At 47.8% G+C, this 27,663-nt stretch overlaps 1 protein-coding gene across 1 annotated transcript; it reads right to left on the bottom strand.

Annotated features, from left to right (window-relative positions):
- Positions 1 to 1,719: 1,719 nt before the first annotated feature.
- On the bottom strand, positions 1,720 to 26,731 carry ERCC3 (ERCC excision repair 3, TFIIH core complex helicase subunit). Its single transcript, XM_027590513.1, has 15 exons — positions 26,704 to 26,731; positions 26,140 to 26,345; positions 25,246 to 25,482; positions 23,482 to 23,531; positions 22,928 to 23,063; positions 22,566 to 22,730; positions 22,075 to 22,279; positions 20,524 to 20,838; positions 15,692 to 15,876; positions 11,896 to 12,098; positions 11,003 to 11,099; positions 9,795 to 9,912; positions 5,852 to 5,970; positions 3,813 to 3,965; positions 1,720 to 2,174 (listed from the first exon to the last, which is right to left on the bottom strand). The coding sequence occupies exons 1-15, from the start codon at positions 26,729 to 26,731 to the stop codon at positions 2,043 to 2,045; spliced, it is 2,349 nt and encodes a 782-aa protein (XP_027446314.1). The 3' UTR covers positions 1,720 to 2,042.
- Positions 26,732 to 27,663: the final 932 nt, after the last annotated feature.

The following is a 27,663-nucleotide window of genomic DNA, read 5'->3' as shown; positions in this document are numbered from 1 at the left end:
TTTTTTTTTTTAATCCTCTCTTAAGTCTATAAACTCTTTTCAGAACCCAATTTGGGGGCGCCTGGGTGGTTCAGTCGGTTAAGCGTCTGCCTTCGGCTCAGGTCATGATCCCGGGGTCCTGGGATCAAGTCTCGCATCGGGCTCCCTGCTCAGCGCGGAGTCTGCTTCTCCCTCTCTCTCTCCCCCTGCTTGTGTGCACGCTCCGTGCCCTCTCAAATAAAATCTTTAAAAGAAAAAAAAGAACCCAATTCAGAGTCACTGGGCACCTACTATACACCAGCTCCTAAGGTACAGACCAGAACTCAGATTAATAGGGTACAAATATAAAAAATGAAGAAAACCAACACCATACAGGACATAGCACAGTAGAGGCAAAAAATGGAACATGGAAGATCTATCTGTGTCTGGCCTTGTCACGGGTAAACAAAGGGGGTATCTGCGAGTCTTGTCCATGTCATATGTGGAAGGGTGGTTCTCTGCAGTTAGCAGTTTTCCAGAACACAAAAGATGGAGGATTTAACAGTCCCCATTTTCCAGGATCACAGGGCTTGGGTGAAAGTCCACATTATCAGTAGACAGGTTACAGAACAAGAAAACGGTGAGCACCAAAGCAGGAATTTGAAAATACAAGTTATTTGATACTGTTTGAGTATCTCAAGCATATAGGTGTGACAGGAGGTAAGAATCTGGAAATAACACCGGTTGTGATCAAGTCTGAGACATTTCTGTGCCAGCCCCACAGGGTGAGTAATGAGCAGGTCTACGGGCCTCAGCGCGTACATGCCTGAGCACAGGCCTCAGCTCTGGCTGCTTGGGGCCATTTCTGGGGTTTGCACAGACAGAGTGGCTAGCTGCTGGCCAGACTATGAGTGTTTGTCCCCAAAAGTCAGCTCAGAGAAGTGGCATTCGGGCAAGGTGGCTCTTGCTTCAAAGCACTCCTGACCAAAGAGGTATTGTCTTCCCAGGCCTGGTCTGCAGTTGCTTCACAGAACAGCCATACAGGCGTGTCTGCTGACACAGGAAAACAGAATGCTGAGCCGCGGGGGGCAGGGACTCCAAATTTAGAGGTCTTATGTATTTAGCACAGACTTTCAACACTCCCCAGGTGTGAGCGCTGTGGCCTATTAGGAGAAGCCTCCTCCTCAAAATAACAAGTTTTTCTTCGTGACCTATGTGTATGCCTTGTGTGTCTCTTTTTTATGAAACAATCCTGCCTTTTTTGTCTTTCCCTCTTTTCTTTCATACCAGGAACAAGAGAGAAAAAGACATTTCTCAGAATAAAAGAACTAGCTATCAAAGACCCAAGGGCAACACACTGCTATCTGAAGAGGAACCCAGCCTCCCAACAGTATCAAAAATGAATCTGGGGGAGAAATAAGAGGTCACTCTCTGAGAGAAGCCCCAACTGTAGGAGCTGTGTGTGTGGTGACTTCCTGGACGTGTGATGGCCTTCAGGTGACCTAGAAGACCTGCACACAGGGGTGCCTCGCACGGAAGGCACAGGGGCTAAACGGTGAACAGGCAGCTCTAGCCCATCCTTCTCTCTGGGCCCTGGCTGTGTCCGTGCCTCAACACCAAGCAGCAAGTCTTCTTTATCTTGGGGTGTGTCTCCCCAGTAGAGCTCCTCGGTGCCTGCTACAAAAGGGGCCTCGATGGAGGTTTGTCACCTAGACGTAGCCCATGCCTGTAACAAGGCAGAACACCTGTAATCAAGAGTGGTCAAATGCTCCATTTCTGTTTACTCAGAACATTAAGATAAATACATCTGAAATATTACAAATATTTATATACAGGAATGACCACTGCCCATGACTGAAAAGAGGTCTGGAAAAAAACCCCAAAAACAGAATCTCCCAACTTTTTTTAAGCCCTGGACGACCCATGAAGACAGAACTGAGTTCTTGATGCATTTTCAACACAGTTAACAAGCGTTGCATCTACATCAGTTTGGCCAATGCTGGAGGAAAGAATGAGGATGTGGAAAATCCCTATCCAGTGTTGGTGCCGAGCACCCAGCCTTCACCCACATGACCCTACAGGCGTCATTTCCTGAAGCGCTTGAAAAGCGGGTGCACGTGCTTCGTGGAAGCCTTGCTCCGAGCCGAGTGGTACTCCATGTACACAGTGTCATCAGCCCCAGACATGGAGCTCATGGTGCCAAAGCGCCGAGATACCTGCAGGGGCACCCAGCCCATGGTTAGTTTCCAAGGGAAAAAATACTCCTTTTGTAACATTTATGATCATAATAAGTTTTATAAACTTTTTAAGTTTAATAAATACTAATTTATGAACATTTATTGACCACTTACTGTGTCTCAGGCATTGTCTGAAGCAGTTTACATGTATTTACATGTGTTAACTCATCCAATCCTCACAATTATTACAATTCCCATCTTACAGATGAGGAAACTGAAGCACAGAGAGATTAAGTAACTTGTCCAAGATCACACAGCTCTTAAAGCGCTGGGACTTGAACCCAGGCAGCTGGCTTCAGATTCCCTATTCTTTTTTTTTCTTTCAGATTCCCTATTCTTAGCCATAAAGCTACTGCGCCTCTCTTAATGACAATTTATAAACAGAATTTTTCAACAACGAGGGCAGCAGTCCCACAACACCTCGAGACTCCACCATTAGGCTCTGAATCAAGTGGAAATTCAGAAAGCCCTGGGCTTGAATCTTGGCTCTACCTCTCACTGGGTGACTCTGGACAAATACTGAATGTCTGAGCCTCAATGAACTCATCTGTAAAATGGGGACAGCCTCATCTGTCTTGACATAAGTGGTGTGAACAGAAACCACACAGGCAAGGGCCTGACCCAGACCGTGGCATACTACTTGCACCAGATTACAAGCCAAGTATGCAGACAGGCACCGAGCAATGCCCTCAACAACCTGACCTTAGGTGGCTCACTGGTTGGTGGGAATGGCCTTAGTACACAGAGGCAAGAAATTTCCCTGAAGCATCCATCCATGGAGAGTGCCCAGAGGGGGATCCAGCCCCCACATTTGGAGGCAGAATGGCCTCAGGCTGGAGGGAGAGCAGCACCTCCCCAGGGGACCCTGCTTTTCTTTCCTTGTCCCAACCATTGCTCACCTTTTGGCTCTAATATCAATTTAATTTGTTTTCAAGTACCTGACAAAACTGTAGTTTTCTCTGGAAGGGCTGGTAAGAACTCCCCATAATGTTACTTTCATTAATTATACCATATTATATTGGCCTAGCACATGGCAGTGAATATTCACTAAGTATCTGTAGAATAAATGGAAAGTTCACTATTTTCAGAAAACTCTAAATGTTTCAAGATAATAGTCAAACTACCATGTGAGCTGATCCTCAGACCCACCCTACAGGCTGGAAGGCCCAGCTCTATTACTGAAGAAGGAGCCAGAGCTGAAGTGACCTGCCTGAGGCCCCAGACGGTGAGCCCAGGCACAAGAGCCCCTCCCACAGCCACCCTGCTGTAAGCCTGGGGCCGCCTGTGCCATCCCGGGCCCCACTGGCAAGGCGCTACCAAAACCCGAACCAGACGTGGGGTGAATGGCGTGGGGGGCCAGCTACAGTGGCCGTGGACTTGGCCACGGGAAACAATATGTAAGGAAGGAAGGAGGTACACCAAAGGGCTAATGGGGGCTGTTTCTGTTACTCTCTTCTCTGCGGCCCCCTGGGCTTTCCAAGTCGTCACAGACGTCACACGTCTAAGACGTCACCCAGGTGCGCACACATACACACACACACAACTAAGTACACATGCGCACACAAGACTTCTGTCCTTTGGGAGGACGGACACCTGCAGCCTCGCCCACCCACTCACCTGGCTGGATCTGGAGGCAAACTCCCCTGCCACCACCTCCTCCTCGGCATCCAGGTCGGTGGCCGCCAGGACTTTCTGTAAGAGCTGCTGCTGCTCTTCCCTCGTGGAAAATGCCAGCTCTTCGTCCTCCAGGCCAGCAAGCTTTGTGATCACCTGCAGAGCCCAACGCCACAGGCCCCATGTCCCCTTCTGTTTGCCCGCCCCCAGGCCCAGCTGAGCAGGCGCCCAACCTCGGAGAGCTCCTCCCCAGCATTCCAGAGACCAGCTTGGGAGCCCCCTGCAATGCGGGGCTCAACTAGTGACTGCAGGGCAGGAGAGGTGAAGGGGATTCCAGAGAAAGCTACTCCCCCAACAGCAGATACAGGATCGCTTACAGAAGATCACTGGGGGCCTCGGCGGCTCTAAAATGTCCCTTCTGGCAGTTTTCCAGCCTGCACCAGATAAAGGAAGGGACCAAAGACAGACATGGCCTGCTGCCCGAGGGCAGGGTCTTCAGCCTCCCGGGCCCGCCAGGGCTTCCAGTGAGAGGGAACACTTAGAAACGAGATCCTGTCCAGGTGGATTTACAAGATTTTTTCTAAGAGAGAGGTTTGGTTTTCCTTTCTTTGGGGGTAACTTACTACACAGCCTACCTATCCCTGAGGAAAGCCTGGGCTGATGGTGTAGAGAAATCTTTTTGTCCCCCTTTAATTCTTCCCATCGTTTTAATTGAAAGAGAAGTCCCAGAAGTAGGGACGTGGCTGAGCCCTTCAAGTGGCCACAGACCCGGAGCACAGATACCGGGCACTTCTGCCCTGGCCCGACCACCCCTCTGGGAACCCCGGGGTCAGGGTTCTGGGAACTCTGATCTGGCTGCTCTCAGCGGGCAGTGCTGAAGGCAAGGCCAGGAAGGCGAAGACTGCTCCGCCCAACACAGACCATCGCACGCCCACGTGCCTTTCTGCCCAGCTCTCCTTTCGAAGAACCCAGAACACTCCCTCATGTGGTGCTTGTCTCCTCCTTGACCCTCCCAGGGATCAGGAGGTATGAATGCTGCCATCATTTACAGACACATAAACAGGCCATCGTGCAAATCCTTCAAAATACGGTCAAGTATCCTGTCCTCCAGCTCAGCATGAGAAGTCTGAAACTGTCACTGCTTCTGGCTAAGGAAGGAGGGGCTGGACAGCCCTGACCTCTTGTCTGCAGCTAATAAAGGGAACTCACCAACTTGTAACAAGACGCGATCAAAAGCATCTGAAAAGGCAGCCTGTAGTCTTTTGTAAACCAAGAACCTGGGAACCTGCATGTTCTAGGGACATCCTTTCAGTTCTCTGCTCCAGCACCCCCATCCACTCCCACAAATAAAAATCTTTGGGGGCACGAAAGCCTGACCTGAACAGGAAAGAGAGCAAACGCGCCAGCTGACGGAGGTCAGCCACAGCTTCGGCAGCCCCAGAACTGTCCGACTGCCCGTCCGTGGCATGCGGACAGCTCTGGCGTGAGGCCCGCTGAGGCCCAGGCTCGCAGCTGACTAAAGGAAGGGCTCCCCCCGGGGGGGTGCCCCATCACAGCCTTCCTCGCTCACATTACAAATCAGGTCTGTGGGCAACGGGAAGTCCTAAGGCTTGGGCTTGACTGCCATTGCTGGCGTAGGAAAGTAACTCAAGGGGCTCAGAGTAGCACAGCGATGGCCACAGCTCCAGGGCATCTCAAGTCCTGCGAGGCTAGCACATTTTCCCACCGACAACTAACACTCTTTTGGCAAGACAACTATAAAATGTAAACAAGTACAGAACCCAAGCCCCTTGCTTCAGAGGCCCCATTCTTCGACCAGTCACTGTGGGAAGCCAGGTGCTGCACAATATTTTCCCTCAAAGTCCCCGGCAATTCATGCCGAGAGGAAGGGAATCTGAGGCAGGGCTTCCAATGCCCTAAAGTTCTGTGCCTGTCTGAGCTCTGTCTCACACTGGGGCCCACAGCAGTTCCTACTTCTCTTAGAGGCATGGGTACCGAAAAAGCCCTGGTTCTATTCTGACCGGAGATCAATGAATACATACCTTAAAGCTATAACCCTGATCTACCAAAAACCTCTGCCGCTTGGTGGAGTAAGCCATTTCCTGTGTGTCCTGGGACACCAACGAGTAGAAGAAGGCATTGTACTCCTCGGCAACCATCCCTTAAGAGAGGAAAGGAGAAAGGACAACATTAGCTGTTACAGTGCCAGGAACCGAGGGTCCAGGGCTCAAAAGTAAGTATAGCTGACCCCTGAACAACACGAGAGTTAGGGGTACCGACCCCCCGCACAGCTGAAAATCCACATGTACCTCTGACTCCCCCAGCACTTAACTACTCATAGCCTACTGCGGACTGGAAGGCTTACCAATAACATGAACAGCTGACTAACACCTATTCTGTATGTTATATGTGTTACATAGTATTTTTAACATAAAGTAAGATAGAGAAAACATTATTAAGAAAATTGTAAAGAAGAGAAAATACACTTACAGTACTGAACTACAGTTATCAAAAAAATCCCTCACAGTTCAAACCCGTGCTAGTTAAGGGCCAGCTTTGCAGTCAGGGGGCTAATGGCCCCGACTCTGCTCAGGCACTTCATCAAAATTAAAAACATTTGTTTTTTGTTTTTTGTTTTTTTAAAGATTTTTTATTTATTTGAGAGAGAGAGAATGAGAGATAGAGAGCACGAGAGGGAAGAGGGTCAGAGGGAGAAGCAGACTCCCCGCCGAGCAGGGAGCCCGATGCGGGACTCGATCCTGGGACTCCAGGATCATGACCTGAGCCGAAGGCAGTCGCTTAACCAACTGAGCCACCCAGGCGCCCTGTTTTTTGTTTTTTTTCTAAGGTTTATTTATTTATTTGACAGCGAGAAACACAAGGGGAACACAAGCAGGGTGAGTGGGAGAGGCAGAAGCAGGCTTCCTGGCCGAGCAGGGAGTCCAATGTAGGGCTTGATCCCAGGACCCTGGGATCACGACCCGAGCCCAAGGAAGACGCCTAATGACTGAGCCACCCAGGCACCCAAAACGTTTGTGCTTTAAAGGACACCCCCCCACGAAAGTAAAAAGACAACCCACAGAATGGGAAAAGATATTTACAAAGCATGTATCTGATAAGGGATTTGTATCTGGACTATATAAATAACTATTACAAATCAATAATGAAAAGACAAATGACCCAATTATTAAAAGGGCAAAGAATCTGAACAGACATTTCTCCAAAAAAAATCTACAAATGGCCAACATCCCATGAAAAGCGCTCGACATCATTAGTCATCAGGGAAATGCAAACCAAAATCACAGTGAGGTACCACCTGGCACTCCCTAGGATGGCCAGAATCAAAAAAGATAATTACAGCAATTGTCAAGGATGTAGAGAAACTGGATTCCTCATACACTGCTGGTAATAGTGTAAAATGGTGCGGCCATTTTGGAAGATAGTCTGGCAGCTAATTAAAATGTTAAACAGAGTTACCATAGCTGACCCAACAATCTCCTTCTAGATATATACCCAACAGAATTGAAAGCATATGTCCACACAAAATTTGCACATGAATTTCACAGCAGCAGTATTCCTAAGAACCGAAAAGTGGAAACAACCAAGTGTCCATCAACAGAAGAACGAATAAACAAGATGTGGCATGTCTGCTCAATGGAGGATCATTCGGCAATAAAAAGAAGGAAGTACCGGGGCGCCTGGGTGGTTCAGCTGGTTAAGCGTCTGCCTTCAGCTCAGGTCATGATCCCAGTGTCCTGGGATCAAGCCCCGCATCGGGCTCCCTGCTCCGCGGGGAGTCTGCTTCTCCCTCTCCTCCCCGCTTGTGCTCTCTTCACTATCTCTCTCTCTCTCAAATAAATAAATAAAACCTTAAAAAAAAGAAGGAAGTACTACTACATGCTACTATGGAGGACCCTTTTGAAAACACGCTAGTCAAAGAAGGCAGCCGCAGAGGGCCCAGACTGCATGATTCTGTATGTATGCAATGTCCAGAACGGGCACGTTTATCGAGGTAAAACTAAGAGTCGTGACTGCCTGCAGTTGGGGCTAGGAGGCAAGGAGAAAGGAGTGACTGCCAGTGGGAAAGGGTTTCTTTTCTGGAGTGATGAGAATATTCTAAACATAGCCTATGGTGACGGTGACACACTTTGCAATTATATTAAAAACCACTGTGGGCACCCGGGTGGCTCAGTCGGTTAAGGGTTCAATTTGGCTCAGGGTCATGATCTGGGGGTGATGAGAGCGAGCCCCAAATCGGGCTCCGCACTGGGTGTGGAGCCTGCTTAAGATTCTCTCTCCCTCTCCCTCTGCCCCTCCCCACCCCACTGTGCACACACGTGTGCTCTAAAAAAAAACAAAAAGAAAAACCACTGAATTGTACTCTTCCAATGGACCAACTACATGGTACATGAATTCTACCTCAATAAAGTTACCAAAAAAAAAAAAAAGGTTCAGAGAGAAAACCTAGGACAGAACTCTCACAGAAACTGGGCCAGAGACACTGCAGCCTATAAAAGCTGATCCTTCCGGACAATCTGAAGATTTTTGCTTCACAGCTCAATTGTCAGCAGGTTCCGTGTCTGTGTACTGCCTCTGAATTCAACTATTTCTTAGTCTTATGAGAGCTCAGAGATGTAAGAAAGCAGCCGAATACCTTACGTCAAATAGTATTTTTTTAAAAAAACAAAATTCTACTCAAATTCAAACTGGTTTTCAAGTTAGATTTCTTTTTTGGAAGGTGGTGAGTAAGGCTTAAGTTACGAATTACGTTCACATCTGCTAGGCAGATTCTATTCCTGTCAGCTTATAAAAGCTGCCATTTATCCAGCAGCCTCCTATGCTGTTACATAAGGCTTACTCCTCACAACAGCCCTGCAAGACAGGATGTACTCCCACTCTGGATGGAAAAGCAAGACTCAGAGGGGCAAACTACCTGCCCAAGGTCCCAAGGTCGGCCTGGTGCCCACATGCATGCTCTTTCTACTAATGTGCCCTGCCTCCATATTAAATACAGTTAGCTCCCTCCTACACATATTCTAACACGGTACGATTCCAACCTACACCCACCAACCCTGTTTCCGGACACCCTAGCAGTCCAGCTGTCTCCTAAGAAAGGAAAAGCGAACACCCCGAGGACAAGGCCTGTGTCCCTGTCTTAGGGCCTCCCTGGTCCCAGGAGGAGGGGTGCCACCATCTCTAAGTAGCAGCGCCAGTGCCTGTCACGCCCACTGTTGGGGTCTGGGCCCTTCGACCACAGTTACGAGGCACAGACTCCGACCTCCTGCATCCTCATGCACTGAGCATGCGACAGCCCAGCCGCAAGCTGCCGCCCAGGACGGGGCTCTTCCCAGGTGCTGTGTGAGGCAGCTAGCCGCGGCTGCCCGAGCTGCTCCTACCACGCCCTCCCCTTACTCCGGACTCAAGGTCCAGGCTCCAGGTCCTAGACATCACTGGTGGCCCAGCTCTGCTTTCTCCTGCTACGTATACACCATGCACACCGCACTCCTGGTTCCTCTTAACAATCTACCATCACAAGCACTCAGCTGAGCGGATATCCATGTGAACCAGGCAGCTGCCAGGGAAAATATGCACACAGTAACCCCAAGGCATGGAGATAATACGAGCCAGGCAGACCTTGGTCCTGGCTCTGGGATCCCTCCCTGCAGAGTCTACTAGGCCCAGGGGCACGACCTCGCCACTGTGAACACACAGGCAGCTTCCCAACCAACGTGGTTCAAAAGGAAAGACTTCCGGGCGCCTAGGTGGCTCAATTGGTTAGGCAACTGCCTTCGGCCCAGGTCATGATCCTGGAGTCCCGGGATCGAGTCCTGCATCGGGCTCCCTGCTCGGCAGCGAGTCTGCTTCTCCCTCTGACCCTCCCCCTTCTCATGTGCTCTCTTTCTCTCAAATAAATAAATAAAATCTTTAAAAAAAAAAAAAAAAAGGAAAGACTTCCTGGAGCAGAAGGGGTAAGACCACCTTTACCTTTTTTGGCTCGGAGCACTCGCCCCAGCCTCTGGGCCTCTTGCCGCCGGGAGCCACCATGAGATGAGATCTGAATGAGAACATTTGCTTCTGGCAGATCAAACGATGTGTCGCCCACCTACAGAAATGAAACAACCGTGAGTCTAGGAAGGTTTTTTATTTGGGACAGAAAGAAAAAAAAAAAAAAATCAATTGGCCCTGAACTTAAATAAGCTCTCTAGATAATTGAGAAAGATAATCACCATCCTCTTCTCTCTGTACCAGATGCAGGCAGGCCTCTAGGACCTACTGTGAATTCTCTGGAGAGCTGTCCTCAAGAAGCCGTCAGGACCCACAGTGCCCACCCGTTGTCTCAGCGACACTGCCAGTACGGGCTACTGGGGCCCAGCGATGAGCGGGTCCTATCAACAGACGCTCTCTGTAAATGATCCCTCTTCTTTTTTTGCTACAGAAACATGTCTTAACAAAATCATTCACACTCTCAACTGGAGGCCACTGAAACCACCGGCACGTGCGGGACACATGACCTAGTAGGGGCCACTGTCCACACTGGGCTGGATCTGGCTCTGGGTAACGGCCTCTGCTTGAGGGTTCCAACCACTGAGGTTCCCAAGCACACATCAAAGTTTGGCACTTACTGACCCAGCCATGATCACTTTATTAGTAAATCTCATTTATTTTGAGCTTTGGGTCTGTTCTAATCTGAATGACTGCTCTACACTGTTGGGCCACAGCTTCTAAGAGCTTCACCCAGCTGGGCCTTCATGAGTTTGCATCGTGCTTACCTTGACTACCCACCATCGAGGCACACGAGGAGCCTGGAGAAAGGCCGCCTGAAGCCCACAGCAATCTCTAACTTCACAAAGAGAACCTCATCTGAATGCCTACTTTGGCCACAATAAGTAATGAAAATTTCCCCCTTAGATAAATAAAATATAATTTAAAATTCCCATATCCCCAAAAGAAGCAGGAAAAATCTCAGTCAAGCAAAGAGACTTTATAGATCATCCACAGTACATTAAACCCTGCATCTGCTCCTTCTGCTACCCAACAGGAAGCATTCTGTCCCCAGACACAGAAACATGGGAATGAAAACTGACACGTCACATCCCTTCAACAAACATGAATTCACTATCTAGACATCCCCTAGTGCCCCCCTACCCCAGGGGGTGCTGGTACCTCACCACCACCCTGCATGCCACACAGACCTTGGATATGAAGATGGTGTTGATTTTGGGGTTGTGCTTGAAATTCTGGAGAATCTGCATCCTCTCTCCTTGGGATGTAGGACCATAGATATAGGGTCTAAAGAAGAATGAAGCTGCATTAGGAAGGCCACAGAATCACCCCCTCAATTATCCTGAAAGCACATTAGAGGGAAAGGGAGCTCCTGCAAGGTTTCTCTCTTCCAGGAAGCCCTCCATCATGCAAGAATATCAGGAGAAGGCCCATAAAAATGAGTGGCTACAGACCCTCCGCCAACATTCTGATCACCACTCTCTTCAGGATTCCCTCCTTTACTTTTTCCTTTTTTCTTTGTTTATGCTTTTTCCTGAGTCAGCATCCCTCAATCTAAGCTTCATGTCGACACAAGTAGTGCTAGCACAGAATCCAGGTGGGACTGTGGGCTAGTGAGGACGTTGCTGGTGATTCCTGAGAAGCTCTTTCTAGGTGCAGGGCCGTAGCTGGGATGCTAGCCCAGTCATCCTTGCCTTCCTGGCCCCTGGTCCATAGAGTCTGACCCCGGCTCCACAAGAGTGCTCACTCAGCCTGCCACTCCTGATGCCAACTTGCTCCCACCTTTGGAGCCCAGCTCAAAGATGGTGCCCCACCAAAGCAGCACAACTCTAGCCCCTGATCCCTGGGCTGAGGGTGACCGGGCGCCCTTTTCTATTTGCTCTGACCTCTGAGTCTGACCACCTGCTCCTCTGTCTCACCTGGTTCCTGGCCCTGGGGCCACAGAACCAGACCTTTAGATCCTAAGGAGTTCCTGAGAGCTTCCAGAGAGGAAGAGAAAAAAACAAACAAACCGAGCACCTTCTGCACTCCGGCTTGGAGTAGAGAAGCCGCCTGGCGGCAGCTCCAACTTTTCAATTCTTACTTGTTCAGCCTAATGGCATATTCCTTCAGGGCAAACACGTTGTCAGCAAAGACAATAATCTTGTCATTCCTCCTTTCATGAAACTTGATCAGAAACTGGCAGGCTCTGAATTTGTTGGGGTTCATGGTGTACAGCAAGATTCGTTTCTTGGTTTTAATTGCCACATACTCCCGGTAAAACTCAGGAGACATTGGGCACCAAACCTGTGACACAGTAAGAACCACGGGTCAGTTTGCAAGTTGAAATATCACGTGATTAGAAACTTTCGAAGACCATTCACTTAGCAGTACTAGCTTTAAAATAAATCAAAAAGGGGTGCCTGGGTGGCTGAGTCGGTTAAGCGTTAGACTCTTGATTCCGGCTCAAGTTGTGCGATCGAGCCCCATGTCAGGCTCCAAGCTGGGCATGGAGTCTGCTTAAGATTCCCTCTCCCTCTCCCTCTGCCCCTCCCCATCTACTCCTTTCTAAAAAATTAAAAAAAAAATTATATATATCTATATCTATATCTATATCTATATCTATATATATAAACCAAATCAAGTACCCAATGGTGAACCAGGACATTCTTATATTTCTCTAACACATAGATTCTTAAATGTTATCGATATCCAGGGAATTACTTTTACACCAGCTCCAAGTAAGGGAAATCAGGTTCTCAACCAGTGGTCCAAGTAATCCCTCCTGTTTAGACCACCCCTTCACACACAAGTCCACACACAGCACCGCTATGGAGAACCACACACACAAACTTCCCAGCTCTGTTGTTGAGTCAGCCTAGCAATGACGTCCTAGGAGTAATGAACACACCTAGCACCTAGATCCTGGTTTGTAAATTTCATTCTCTACTAAAAGGGCACCCTGGAGAAATGGCTGATTCCAGGGCCAGGGTGGGTAGGGAAAGTACCAGCTGAGTCTAAAATATCTTCTGTGCCAGAAAGCAAGGAAGTGCTCAAAGAATGATGGGGACATGTCAAACGGATACAGAAGCCAGCTGGATGGGGGTCCCATTGGTTGCATCGGAGACAATTTGATCATTCGGATAAGAATGACAATAACACTGTTGAGGGCCTCCTCTGTGCAGGGCCCTGTGCACGGGCTGCAGGCAAGATAAAGGAAGCTCAGACAAATATACTGAAGTGCCATGGGTTTTAAAGGTCTCAAGCCTGTGAACACACAAAAAGGACCCTCTGGAAACTTTGTACTGAACAGGCCATAAAGCCTATCCTGACAGGCGTGGAATTCTGTGACCAGTGCCACTTCTGTGTGATCATCACAGACCCTTTCTTCACGCTGCAACCGACATGGAATTAGCTGCCTTCGTTACATGCCGAAACAGGGCTGAGCTCAAATTCCTAGGTTTTGCTGCTGCTGTTGCCACTGTATTTTCTGGTTGCTCTCAGGCCACGTCCTGTCCGTGTCCACATTGGAATTTCTCATTCTTTACCGAAAAAGCAATTCTTTTTTCACAGTAAAATCTTTAAAATTATGCATTTCAAAGAACACGAATGGTCCATAAACATACGAAACAATACTCAACGTCATTAGTAAACAGGAAAACACATATTGAGATCATAAAGGAATACCATTTTCATACTTACTACGTCAGCAAAAATTAAACAAAAATAAAACTATTATGTATTGGAGAAGATGTGGAAAAACCTCGCTCACCCTTGATGAGAAGGTCAACTGACACAAAACAGTTTTCTAGGATGCAACTAGTAAAGTGAACATCCACATAGTCTTTGACCCAGAAATGTTATTCCTAGGTGTATCTGCCAGAACAGTGGACTTCACAGTTGAAGTGAAACTAACATTTTTTTACATCACAAACTAAACATTCATATGCACGAACGGTTTTATTAAATAACATATACCCTTAATGTGAACAACACTGCTTTAGAAAAAATTACCCAAGGCCCCAAAAAACAGGTATAAAAATATTTGCAGCAACACTGTCATAACAGGAAAAAAAAAAAAAAAAACTAAGCTCCAAATTTACAGAAACAAAATAAATCAGTGGCTCTCTAGGGCTGGGAGCAGAAGCAAGGATTCATGGCAAATGGGCGTGAGGGAAATCTGTGGCGGCAGGAAGTTCAATTCTAAAACTGGAGTGTGAGGATGGCTACAGAACTCTTTACACTTACTAAGATCAAAGGATTTCTAAATCATAGTATTTACTTACAACAGGTGAATGTTAAGAAACATGAAGTTATACCTCGATAAAGCTAATAAAAAGACAACTTAGCAACCTAAATGTCTGTCAACATTAGAGATTTTATTTTAACTTGCTATGTAATATTCCATTCTATATCAAACTGTAGTGTATTTGTACAATGGAATACTACAGAGCAATTCAAAAAAATGAACTACAGCTACTTGCATCATCAAAAAAGTAATACAGGGCGCCTGGGTGGCTCAGCCGTTAAGTGTCTGCCTTCGGCTCAGGTCATGATCTCAGGGTCCTGGGATCGAGCCCCACATCGGGCTCCCTGCTCAGCGGGAAGCCTGCTTCTCCCTCTCCCACTCCCCCTGCTTGTGCTCTCTCTCTCGCTGTGTCTCTCTCTGTCAAATAAATAAATAAAATCTTAAAAAAAAAAATTAAAAAAAAAATAAAAAAATAAAAAAGTAATACATTCTGCAAGAAACAAAAGCACTAAGAGACATATATAACCAGGTTCTATTTATATACATATACTTTTTTTTCCTAAGATTTTATTTATTTATTTGAGAGAAAGAGTAAGCAAGCACAAGCAGGGGAGGAGTAGAGGGAGAGGGAGAAGCAGACTCCCCACTAAGTAGGGAGCCCGATGTGGGGCTCCACACCAGGACTCCAGAATCATGACGTGAGCCAAAGGCAGACGCTTAACTGACTGAGCCACCCAGGCGTCCCTAAAGACTTTTTTTAAAGGCAAAGCTAAACAAAAGAGGTGAAGGAAATATACACAGAAGATAAAATAATAAAGGGAAGCAAGAGAGTGACAAACCCAAGTTCCACAACAGTGGATACCCTGGCAGGGGGGAGGAGAGAAGCAACGGGAGAGGAATAGGGGGCCTCAGAGATTTCTGCAACACTCTACTTTGTAAAATGGGTGCTGATTATGAAGATGCAACTACAGGGCAGGCAAGTTTTCAGCAGAGCAAGTCCACTTGCACAGGTTCTTCACACTCACCTTTACCCGAGAGGCCCCCTTCTGCCCTTTCACCCCAGCCAGTGAGTGACAGTCACTTCAAGGTGCCAGAAAGGATTTTTGTTGTTGTTCCTTGTAAGGAGACTTACCTTTGAACATGTACTTTTAAGCATTTACCCATGCAGGTATTCACTGCAGAATGAGATCAGGACAATGTGTTTCCCAGTATGTTCAGAAATAAAATGATCTAGGCCACAGGTGCCTTCTGGGGGCATCAAATCCAAGAGGCTTGGACACTGGGGTGGCCTGGATGGTTGCCTACGCAGGACCACCCAAGAATCCCTCAAGGGTGAGGGTGGGTGGGAAGAGCCTGAGGTGCTCCCTCCCAGAGGAGAGGAGCATGGATTTTGGAGTCAAACCAGCCTGGATTAGCATCCCGACTTGCGCACTTACTGATTGTGTGCCCCTGGAACGTTGATTCTGCGGAGTGGGAAGAACACTGCCCACCACACGGGGGTGGGGGGCCTGAGGCAACAGGATGAGGTGGCGGCACTTTTGCGTAAGTTCTGACCTGTGCATTTGCCCGTGGGGGGGTGACCTGATCCCTTTCCCCTGAACCTTGGGGGGAGTCCCTCCCTTGGAGACAGTGCTGGGAAGAAGCCGGCTACCTCAGCACACTGGACTTTGGCTATGTAGCCGTTGTTCTGCAGCTCCATCCAGTTGGCTTCGTAGAGCTTGGGCCCAATCAGAAAATTTAAATCGACGATTTTGTCATCTTCCCGGACGAGGGTTGCAGTCAAACCCAGCTTGCAGTGGGCCTGCACGATGGTGAGCACCCGTCGGAACATCTTGGCTAGGGAGACAATCAGTGCATTCACACCGTCACTTTTTTAAATGCTCAAGGACTACACACAGCCTTGTGACTTCACACTGGCCTGGGACACTATGGAGGCTAACCCCCTGAATCACAGGAATCTGGCTCTAGACAAGAGTGACTGGGCAAGAACACTTAATCACCACTTTCAGACCTGTCCAAAAGAGGGAAGAAAAAGAGAACAAAAGGGAGAAATGGCTTTAGGGAGGCTCCAAGCTAGGGAACCCTAGGATCCTTCCTTGCAACAGCTAAGCTACCAGCAGGAGCCCAAATGGCAATTTGAAACATAACCTACAACACTTAAAATACCATTGAGTTCTAAACAATGCAAGGAATTTGCTTGCCCCGAAACTTATATCCAGGTTACAGGAATACGGATGGGTAATTGGGGGATCAGAGGATAGCAGATGGATCTGCCCGGCTTCCCACCATCTTCCCAGAAACCAAGGGGACAAAAGGGAGACATGAAACCCCAGGCACACCCTGACCCTGGAAAGTCCCTTCTCCACACTTTTCCAATTAGATTCATCTGGTCAACCAGCAACCCTGTCTTTCTCTCTTTGGAATGTTATAATTCTTTCTGATTTATCAAATTAAATAAACACATAAATGGGTATGAGACATTAATTTCAAAACACCCAACAGTGGTTTCCATGGGCTCATCTTTTAAAAATCCTAATACTCTGAAAGAAGGTTAAAATGTTTGAGTCATGCTTATCTTCTAATATAATTAAAGGTAACGCTAGTAATACTGCAGAACCAGACGTTAACAATCTGAGGAAGGAGGTGTCACACTGCACCAGAACATAAGCCAAAAACCTAAGAAGAGCAAAACAGCAGAGTACTGTCTAACCCCCAAGTACCAGGACTTCCAAGCCTAACGTGGTTTGCACATACACTTGGAAGACGAAGACCAGAAGCACGGTTATGTCCGAGGACTGTGCCGCTCCAGAAAAGGGTAGCCAAGGACCCCAGACCAGGCTCCTCATGTCAGAAGGGCATGGGAGCCAAGGCAATGGAGACACCAACCTAATGCAGGAGCCAGGAAGGCTGCACCAGATAGCCCAGAGATTCTATCAACCCAAGGGAAGCATGAGTCTCAACCCCGCCTGGACACTCTGCAGCCAGAAAGGCCTTCCTGTGGCATCTGCCCTGCAAACAGGTCACGTCCCACTACCACATTCTCTAACAGCCCTATGGCTGTCAGGAGGAAGAACTCACATACGATACAGTGCATGGCTTGACAAATTTTTACACAGGTATGTGCCTGTGGAATCACCCAGGTCAAGATAAGTGCTCTTAGCACTTGGAAGTCTCTCCTCTGACCCCTCCTGTCAATACCAGCACTCTCCCTCAACAGAACCACGACTAACCGACTTCAGTCACCCAAACTTTCTATAAATACAATCACAATACACACTTTGTGGGTATGACTTATTTCACTGTACGTTATGTCACAGTTGTCATTTGACATTTATTTGTGTGATTTTTTTGTCCCTCCCACTTCAGCTCCAGTCCAAGCACAGTGCCTGATATTCAGTGGGTTCTTAATAAATACTTGCTAAAATAATGAAGTTGGCACAGTGTCCTGCATGCAGTAAGCACTTAATATATGCAAGTCCTGCAGTGCAAATTTCTTATTAATATAGTGACCCAATAGGACCCTTCTTGGAAGATGTATAAAACACCACAGCAACCTTTACCTTTTGAGATAGATCTCAAAGATTTATCATTCTACCTAATCCAACGTGGCAGATGTTTAACAATCAAGAAACTTACTGTGATTTACTAGAATTCCCTTATTTAACATTGGCTCTCTGGCCCAGTGAGTGTGGCCAGGCCAAGGGGCTCACAAGACTGAATTCAGAATTCTTTATGGCTGTTTGGTTTTACTCTCTTACCCAGCCAGAGACAAACTGACCCAGTGAACTAGGGAAGAGACACACATAGACACCCATGGTGAGCATGAAATTTTGTGGGGGTACACCTCTGTATCCTCATCACCAGGAAACCGATCCCAAGCCTGCCAGCCGCCCTCTAGGACCTGGGACACAGGCTAAAGAGGAACATCAACATAAACTAAATACACACACAAGGAGAAAGCCTCAAGTTTTCCCAAGCTTCAAACATAGCCTCCAACTAAACCACCACATGGCAATTCCAAATTCATCTGTAGGATGTGATTCTCTAGGTCACCAATTTCTAATCCAATCAGACGCAATACCCCCTGCTCCCTAATTTTTTTTTTCTTTTAGTTTTTAAATTAGCACACAGCAAAACTGGTGGGTGGGTGGGACTGGTTCTATAAATTTTAACACATGTATAGATTCATGTAACCACTCCCATAATCAGGGTACGGACCAATGCATTACCCCAAACACTCCCTTGTGCTCCCCCTGTACTGTCACACCCTCCTTAACCCCTGGCACCCACTGATCTGCTCTCCATCACTATCCTTTTGGTCTTTTGAAAGGCACCATACACTATATAACCTTCTGAGATGGGCTGATTTCACTCAGCACGTACCTCTGGAGATTTATTTAAGCTGTTGCATGCAGCAACCGTGTGTTCCGTTTCATGGCTGAGTAGTGTTCCAGGGGAGGGATGGACCTGTTTGTCTATCTGGTCACCCACTGCCGGGCACTTCAGTTGCTTCCAGGTTTTGGAGACTCTGACTAGAGCCGCTATAAACATTCAGGAGCACCTTTTTGTGTGAACCTGAGTTTTCATTCTCTAGGATGAATGTGCCCAGGGGTGGGCCTGCTGAGTCATATGGCAATTTTCTAGGAAACTGCCCAACTTTTCCACAGTGACCGTACATTTTGCGATTCCCCTGGTGACACATGCTAGCTGCTCTGCCCTCTCGTCAGTACTCATTACTGTCACTAGTTTCCATTGTAGCCACTGTGATGGGTGTATAGCGGCATCTCATCTCCTGGTATTAATTTGCATTTCCCTCAGGGCTAATGATGTGAAACATCTCTTCCGATGCTTCTTGGCATCTGTACATTCTCTTCGGTGAAATGTCTATTCTTGTCTTTTGCCCATTTACTAACATCTTTGCCACTACCAGAATGTCCAACTGGCAATCAAATGAATGTGTTTAAAGCCTAACCTTCCCTCTATGGCTTTCAACATCTCAATTAATGGCCACTCCTTCCTTCCAATTACTAAAGCCAAAAACTTACAGTCATCCTTCATTTCTCTTTCTCTCAGATCCCACATCCAGCCAGTCAGCTTCATCCTCACAATACATCCAGAAGTAGATTACCTTTATTCTTACTCTTGCTGGTACCCACCCCACCGCTTCTACCCTTGCCTCCTCCAGTCTACTCTCAGCACCGCAGCGAGGGTGGTATTTTTATAGCCATAAATCAGATCATGTCACCCTCTGCTCAGATCCCTCAAATGGCTTCCCACCCACTCACAGTACAAGCCAAAGGCCATACAGTGACCTATGAGGTCCTACGGCATTTGGCCCACACTCTATCCTGCCTGCCCCTCTCTGACCTTGGCTTTGACTGTTCTCGTCTGTGTCCCTCCCACCACACGGGCACCTTGCTGTGCCAAGTACTCTCCCACATCAGGGCTAACACCCTGTTCCTTCAACCTGAAAGACCCCTGATACCTACCTGGCTTGCTGTGAACATCTCTAGGTATATTCAGACATCCAGGAGTGCTGGAGGGGTTCTCATTGCACCAAAAAGAAAGAACGCTAGGGCCACTTTGGCCATATTTCAAACATGAAAATGCCTCTGATTTCATTTCATTCAGAGAAATCTCAAATTTACACTTCTTAATTTATCAGGGCTCCCCCTTCATTTGTTTTATCAAAAAAGATTTGCCTAGACTACTACTCCGCAATAAAAGGGAAGACGTTATCAATACATGTTATAATATCGATATATCATGCGAAGTAAAAGCAGGCACATATAAGAAAATATGTATTATATGATTCTGTTAATAGGATGTTTCCAGAAAAGACAAATCTACAGAGACAGGAAGCACTTCAGTGGCCCCTGGGGCTGGGGGTGAAAGCACTGACTATGAATGAGTATGAGGGAGAGGTTCTAAAACTGGATCATGGCGATAGCTGCACAAGTTCACAAATTAACTAAAAATCTTGAATTGTACACTTAAAATGGGTGGATTTTATCAGTGGATATTATATCAATATAGCTATTCTGTAAAAAAAAAAAGATTGCTTGCAACACTTGGAGAAGTAGGGCTTCTATAATATATTAAGAATTAATACTTTGGGCTTCAAATAAAACAAACACCACTACGGCAAGGACTTCAGTGCTCCTGGTCCAGTTTTCATGGCACCACAAACCAGTGGGTTAAGGGTAAGCTGAGCTGCAACAGTAAGATGGAGGAAGGAGGGAAATACCATTTTCTGAATGACTATGCTGGGCCCATGATTAAGGAAGCTGTGAAGGGATACACCCATCCACCACCCACCCTCATCCCCACCCCCACATGCTTATGACTTACTTTAAACCTCTACCCAGCAAGCCTTTCTACCAAGATGAATGTACTACACAGCAGTCCTTCCCTCAACCCAACAAGTGGAAATCAATTTCTGTCTCTGAAATGAGAGGGCAACTCAGCTCTCAGCCTGCTTACCTGGTATGGTATGGACTTCATCCAGGATCATGAGGCCCCACTCCTGAGTTTTGAGCCACTCCATGACTCGCTCAGCCTCCCAGGACCTTTTGGTGGTGTGGCCCAGCATGGAGTAGGTGCTAATGGCAATGGAGCAGCCTATGGGCTTGTCCTTGGCGTCGGAGGTGAAGCGGCAGATCTGGCTGTCGTCGATGGTGGACCACATCTTGAACTGGGCTTTCCACTGTTCCACAGACACAGCTGAGTTGCCCAGCACCAGACAGCGCTTTCTCACAGTGCATGCAGCTGTCACGCCAACCAGGGACTTCCCAGCACCTGTGCAAAACCAAAGGGCAATGAAAACCGAGGCCAGGTTGCAATGGACACAGACAGAATGACTCATCAACACACGAATCTGGGCGAATCCTCACAGCTGATGTTGTGAGGCACTTATTGCTCCAGAGCCTCTGTTTTCTTCTTTATAAAAAGGAGACATGCTCAGCTCATGCCAAACACGAGAATTAAAAGAGACAAGGCCCAGTCCCTCCTGTAGCATTTTCCATGAATTCTGTTCAAACGCTGAAATCTCCAAACAAACCAGAGGTGAGAGACACTCCCATTGTTTGCCATTTTGAATGTGAGAAAATGAAAGCTGAGGACAACTTGCCCAAGCCATGGGGAGGTGGCGCTGCTGGGGCACACGGACCACAGAGAGGGCTCAGTACAAGGCAGCTGCGCTGAGAGCTCAGGATTATGGGAAAGACAGACAGACCCTACTGGCACAGACAGAAGCAAAATTCCAGGGCTTCCAAGTTACTATCACCCACCATTTGAAGATCAAGATAAAAATCAAGCTCTTCCTTTTAAACAGCAATTCCTCTTTTACCAGGCATGTGCATCAAAATCACCCAGGGTGATTTAAAAAAAAAAAAAAGAACTTGAAGGCACAGGCCTCTCCCCTGGAGATTCTAACCTCCTTAAGTCTGAAGTAGGGCCCCCAGGTGAATCTGTTGTGACCTGTGGCCAAGAATGCTGGTTCAGGACCTGACATGACTTAGGACAAATGACATCAGACAGGTGCCAAGGGGGCTGTACGGCCCTTTCTTGGACGTGTACACTGTAATAAGCCATCCAGGAATAAACACACGAAGTTTCTGTGCTAGGAAGTCCCCAAATACACACAACTCACAAGACTGATTGCAAAGAACAAGACCCTAACCCCAGTGTGTAAAATAGCACCTTCCCCTCCTCACTGTCTAACCACTCACCCTGCCTCTTCTCCAGTGCCCAGGATCTGACACTTGGCTTAGTTGATCTGTTTACCCTCTGTCTCTCTACCATCAAAACAAGCTCCGTAAGGTCAGAAGTGTTGTTCTATCTACCAATGCAACTCCAGTGCTGAGCTCAAAGCCCTACCACTCAAATATTTGTTAAGTCATGAATTAGGGAATCATCTGAACTTCGCTGCTCCCAGGTGTAATTTAGAGAAAGGTACACAAAAGAGAGTGAGGGGAAGCTGTCAGACCAAGACAGAAAAGCCTGACCCACCTTCTTCACTCAAGTGTCACTTACCACAAGGAAGAACAATGACCCCAGAACGGGCACGTCCGTTCCCAAACATCTTCCGCAAGCTCTTCTCCTGATAAGGTCTAAGGACAGCTGTGGGTTTCAGGTCAATGTTGATATCCGGGTTAACAGAATCATTCCGGAAGTCATATTCTGCCAACAAAGGGTACTCCAGGTGGATGCAACGTTTCTGGAGTTCCTCAATCATTTCCTGGGGAGTGAGCATGAAAGAGGTTTTATAATCTTAAGTCCAAAGCATGCTCATAAACTGTACATAATCCAAGGGGCCATTTCCTACATCTCCCTAGGACTTGTGAAGACTGACACACCAGCCTGAGGAATAGGACACGCAGGACTAACTCCATTAGGAGGAACGATGCTACAGCCCAGACACCAAAAAGGAGAAAGCAATACAGGAACAGACGGGGACCCCCTCTCCCACAGACTGCAGAGTCCACACAGGGCTGGGCCAGCTTAGGCAGGGTGCATGCACTAACCTGCTTGACTTCAAAAGACACTGTCTGGGTCTCTTCTTCTTCTTCCTCATCCTTGTCCATTTGTTCATAAAAGTCAAACAGGTCCGTGGGGATGTCAGATTTACCCTGTGGATCTGTCACCCGGGAAGTAGAAGGCCCACCACTGCCTTCAGCAGTCTTGGCAATCTGTAAGAGAAAGGCGGGATCTGGACCTCTATACGACGAGCCCTCCTGCTACCAGACGAGAGCCAAAGTTGCAAGGGGAACTGCAGCTGTAAGAAGACTGTAGGGTCCCAAGGTTGCAAATGCTGAACTAATAGCCCCTGCGAGAGCTGACATCCCAAATGCTCCCACCCCCAAGGGTGACCCAGGAGGCCACCTACAGCAGACTTGCTGGTGAAAGTCTCTGTGATGAGCTCTGTAGCCTCCCCCTCGGAGTTCCGCAGGCGGCATTCCCGGATCACTGGATCCTGGAGAAGATGCTGGATGACATCAGGGTGGGAACTTTCAACGAAGTACCTGCAAGAGGGGATGAAGGAGGGGACTACTGACTGGCACACCATTTCCAGAAGGTTCTGTAGCTCATTTAATCAGATGGTCTGGAAAGAGTGGCTTTGTACCTCTCTCCGCTCTTACTCTCACACAGCCTTGGCCAAATCTGAGCTATGAGCTACTGGCCAAGATACAGCAAATGAGGAGCAAAACGCTGCTTTAAAGTCAAATAAGGAGGGGTCTGAGTCCCAGCTCCACTGCCAGGGGGCACACAGTGGCCAGCGAATGAATCTCCAGTCTGGGTCACTTCACTTTGTTTATTCCTTTTATCTCCTTACCCAGCAGAGTAGGTGCTAGCACAGACAGTCCACAGACGTGAGCTCCTTGCCCCCTTCTCTGCACAGGGTGAAAGTGCCTCGGGCCGGCCTGTCACAGAATCCCTTACCTGTTGTGCTTCAGGACCAGCTTGACTTTTCCATAGCTGACAGTACACAACTGCAAGGAGTGACATCAAACAGGCACGATTAGCAACACGCGGCTCACTCAGGACACATTCATTACTGGGGACGTCTTACTACTTACCAAGTGAAGAGCTCATTTTACTTTAGGAAAGCCCAACATGCAATCCTAAAGAGGTTAGGTCTGCCTAAATTGAGCTTTTTCTTATTAATCTCTACTTTTGAGAGTAAAACCTTGCTCTTGCCTGGCTCTGATACACATCCCTTGATTTATAAAATGCTATGTAAAATCTTTCTTTTATTTTCCCTTCCCCTTTCCTCTCCATTCCCACAGGCCCCATCCTAACCCAACGGTTCGTCCAGCCACACCAGCATTATTACAGCTCCCAGCACAAAGCTGGCACAGAGTAAGGGTTCCGTAATGGCTGCCTAAATTAAATGGAAAGCCTCCCGGCCTCCTCACCAATGGTCCTATTTCCGCAACTAGAGTCTAAGTTTCTTGATGGAAGAGAATACAGCTAAAATCTTCCAAGTGCCCAACAATCTTTAGGATGGAACGCAGCAGAGGTTGTGTGGTGGCCATGGAAATTCACCACTCTGATCTCGGGCTGTGGCCTGCCCCTGCTGCTGCCCTCTGAATCTACCACTGTACTGTACCAACACCTACATTCCTGCAGACAGCTGCCGGCCAAGACTGAGCACAGCTAGCGTGCTGATGCAGGGTTCATTCCAGCAAGGTGCAGGACTTCTCCCTGGACACCTTTCCACATCACAAGAAGCGAGAACTCTCACCAGGGCTCCTGTCAGCTTCTCTGAGATTGGATGCTTTACTGTACTGGATGCCTGTGGCACTCACCTGCCACTCCAGATTTGGGGGTCTGAATCCAACTCCCTTTAGATCAGTCAAGGGCAAGAAACTCACTGTCCATCTCTTCTGAATGGCATTCACCTATCTCTCAGGACAAACCCAAGCATGTTCAACTGCTCTTCATATGGAACCCTAGCCACCTCAACACTTGGAAGTTCTTTTTGACATTCCCAAACAGAAATTGTTGACTACTGGTCCCATGCAGGTATTCGGCCCTAAACAGTTTACCAGTTATATTAGTCTACTCAGCTGCCATACAGAACACCAGAGACTGGGAGATTTAACAACAGAAACATTTCTACAAGTCCACAATCAAGTAGCCAGTGATTAGTTTCTAATTAAGGCTCTCTTCCTGGCTACCTTTTCACCATGTGCTCCTATGACCTCTTCCTTGTGCACACACAAAGGGAAAGAGAGCATGTAAGCTTTCTGGCTGACTCTTCTTAAAAGAATGCTAATCCTACTGGATCAGGGCCCCAGTCTTGTGACCTCATTTAACCTTAATTATTTCCTCATTCCAAATACAATCACATTAGGGGTTACGGCTTCAGCGTTATGAATTTTGGAGGGGATACAATTCAGTCCAAAACACCATTCCCTTTTGGCTGCATTCCCAAATAACCCTGGCCAAAAGGGCTGAATTAGTATTCCCAGTGCACTAGTAACCATTGTCTCAGAGCAACTCATGGGACATGTGGCCTCAGCAAGAACACCATGCTGGATCCAGAAGAGTAGGAGCTCGGGTAATCAGTTATGCGGGCTCCCCACATGAGATCTGAATGGCATTTTCATGACTGCCACAGGCTGAGAGCGTGTAGCATCTGTCTCCACTATTACTACATTAACAAGGAAGGCAAAAGAGCTGGCCTTAGCCCCCACTTGCCTTAATAAACTGAATAATTCCATCAGGGACTCCCGTTTTGCTGAGCTTCCTGAGGTACTCAGTGATGTCACTGGTTTGCAACCCAACACTGACAGCTGCATACAGGGAGTAGGCAGTTAGTTTGTACTCATGCACATGGGTTGGTCGGCACACTGGCTCTGCGATGGCCACCAGGAAGTCTTGAGCATATTTGTAAACTGGAGAGAAGGCTTCTAAGAAGATGTGGCCATCAGGAGCCTAAGAAACACCAAATGGACACAACAGACAAAGAAATTAATGAGCTGTAAAGACTATTAGACTCTTTCCCAGATCATTATCCAGAAAAGAGAAGCTGCCCAAAAAGTCTTTAACACCCGGGATGTTTTTGTAAGCACTCCTTCCGCCAACTGTGAGACCTGTTACTTTAATCAGATACAAGGAATGGAGAGACAAGGACAGGTTTCCAAAGTCAGGAGCTGCCTCCCACTATTCTTCACAGGGAAAGCCCACCTTATTGGCTATCCTCAAGGTACCTTTTGGCCAGGTTTCAAACGAATGTAGAGTATTAATTACTTCAAGCTGAGCAAAAGAGCTGCCTAGCAAATACATAACTTCCATTAATTTTTTAAATGGAGAATTAAAATAATACATAGTAAATGGCATTTATTCGATAAATAAAAAAGTATTTCCACGCAGGCGGTAGAAATGGAGGGAAGGTGAGTAAGAGGAAGGGCTTAGAGATGACGGCAGCCCAAGTCTAGCCAGCACTTGTGCCACACCTGCTCATTCCTATCTTGGGCTGCTCAAACAGTATGTATGAAAGCTCTCTCCTGGCCAGCAATGGAGAGTAGTACCCTGCATTTCTATTTTGGGTCCACAAAGTCTCGGTCCTGCCCTAGCTGAGGGTATGCTTACCACCCAGAGAGGCCTCGAGGTGTGGTCGTCCTTCAGCGGCATCTGCAGCCTGTAGTCCTTGGCTCCATATTCATCCACTTTGGTGCCGGACTCATCCACCTGCTTCCCGGCCGCCGAGGGGACCGCTTCCTGAGAGTCGTTCCCAGGGACGTCGTCTTCATCTTCTTCTTCATCCTCGTAGTGCCGCTTCTTGGACTTCTTCTTATCTGCAGATACGGATACACAAGTGAGCCCAGCAGGAGGAACCTAGGGCTCCCTCCTAGCGGCATTTCGAGGAAGCCTGGCAGCAGCCGTATTTCCCAAACGCCACACACTCCTAGCCAAGAGCCACCTGCGTGCCTCTGGCATGCACTCCCTCAAATGCTTCCCACCCGTCCCACGACACAGGGCGCCCAAAGGTCAAGGATCGCCCCTGGTCCAGCGGCCTGTCGCGACAGCATGTACAAGGCCGCGCGCGAGACACTGTGGGATCGGCAGCCGCTGAGAAACCCGGAGCAGCTACGACACGGGACGATGGGGACGGCGAACGCAGGCAGGCCCCGGCGCGCCCGCGCCACGTCTCACCGCGGTCCCCCCGGTCTCTTTTGCCCATGGCAGCTACAGCACCAAAAAGCCGGTGCCACGGGTCCCCGCGGCGGCTCCTCCCAGGGGGACTTCCGCTTCACACCGGAAACTTTCGGCAAACACACAGGAAGTCCCGCCTCTGAGCTCCGGGTCGCAGGGTGGGCGAGCAGACCTTGGGACTGCGTTTTTTCCGTGGTGTGCTCTTGCCGGAGCCCGTTTTTCGCTCCTATTCCTTCCTGTAGTCAGTCAATGAAGTATTTATTGAGCATGTTTATGGAAGCCCAGGCACTGTTTTTAGCCTCTGGGGTAGGACAGTGAACAAAGTAAGGCCCTGGCCGCCTGGAACTTAAATTCTGAAAGAGATGTGGGCCGTAAACATAACGGCGTTAAGAGCTCCAAGAACAAATAAAACAGGGCCCAGAGTGACAAGCAGTGCCATTCTAAATAGAGTGACCTCAGAATGCCTCTCTGTGGGGTATCTGGGTAATGGACACTGGGGAAGGTATGTGTTGTAATGAGCACTGGGTATTACATAAGACTGTACCCCTGATGAATCACCTGTACCCCTGAAACAAATAATACATTGTTAAGTAATTGAATGTAAATTTTTAAAAATGAAAAAAATAAATCAGGAGAGTTCCCAGGGGGGGAAAAATGCCTCTCTCGAGTGACATTATTCGAGCAAAAGTTCTGAAAAAGTGAGGCAGTATCCTACGTAAATCGCAAGGGAGAAGCTGTGTGAGCCTAGGACTCCACCACACAGGTTTGACCTCTAACAGGAAGATGAGAGGAGAGCAGTGTGGCTGCAAAAGTGGGGGAGAAGACTTAGTACCCAGTACTGTACATGTAGTTTAGTGGTTCTCAAAGTGAGGTCCCCTGGCTGCATCAACATCAGACAGAAACGTTCTAACTGAATAGAGGCACGAATGCAAAGTATCAGGCCCCACCCTAGACCTATTG

The sequence above is a fragment of the Zalophus californianus genome, chromosome 3 (genome assembly GCF_009762305.2).
Source record: "Zalophus californianus isolate mZalCal1 chromosome 3, mZalCal1.pri.v2, whole genome shotgun sequence".
Classification (NCBI taxonomy): domain Eukaryota; kingdom Metazoa; phylum Chordata; class Mammalia; order Carnivora; family Otariidae; genus Zalophus; species Zalophus californianus.
The sequence above is the reverse complement of the archived record's forward strand: the minus strand, read 5'-3'. Positions and strand labels throughout refer to the sequence as shown.

Excerpts from the sequence above, each read along its gene's own strand:
- ERCC3 (XM_027590513.1), bottom strand. The coding sequence starts at position 26,731 with ATGGGCAAAAGAGACCGGGGGGACCGCG. Across the intron at positions 26,346-26,703 it reads AAGAGACCGGGGGGACCGCG|ATAAGAAGAAGTCCAAGAAG; the intron begins GTGAGACGTGGC and ends CCGTATCTGCAG. Across the intron at positions 22,731-22,927 it reads CTTTCACCAGCAAGTCTGCT|ATTGCCAAGACTGCTGAAGG; the intron begins GTAGGTGGCCTC and ends TTTCTCTTACAG.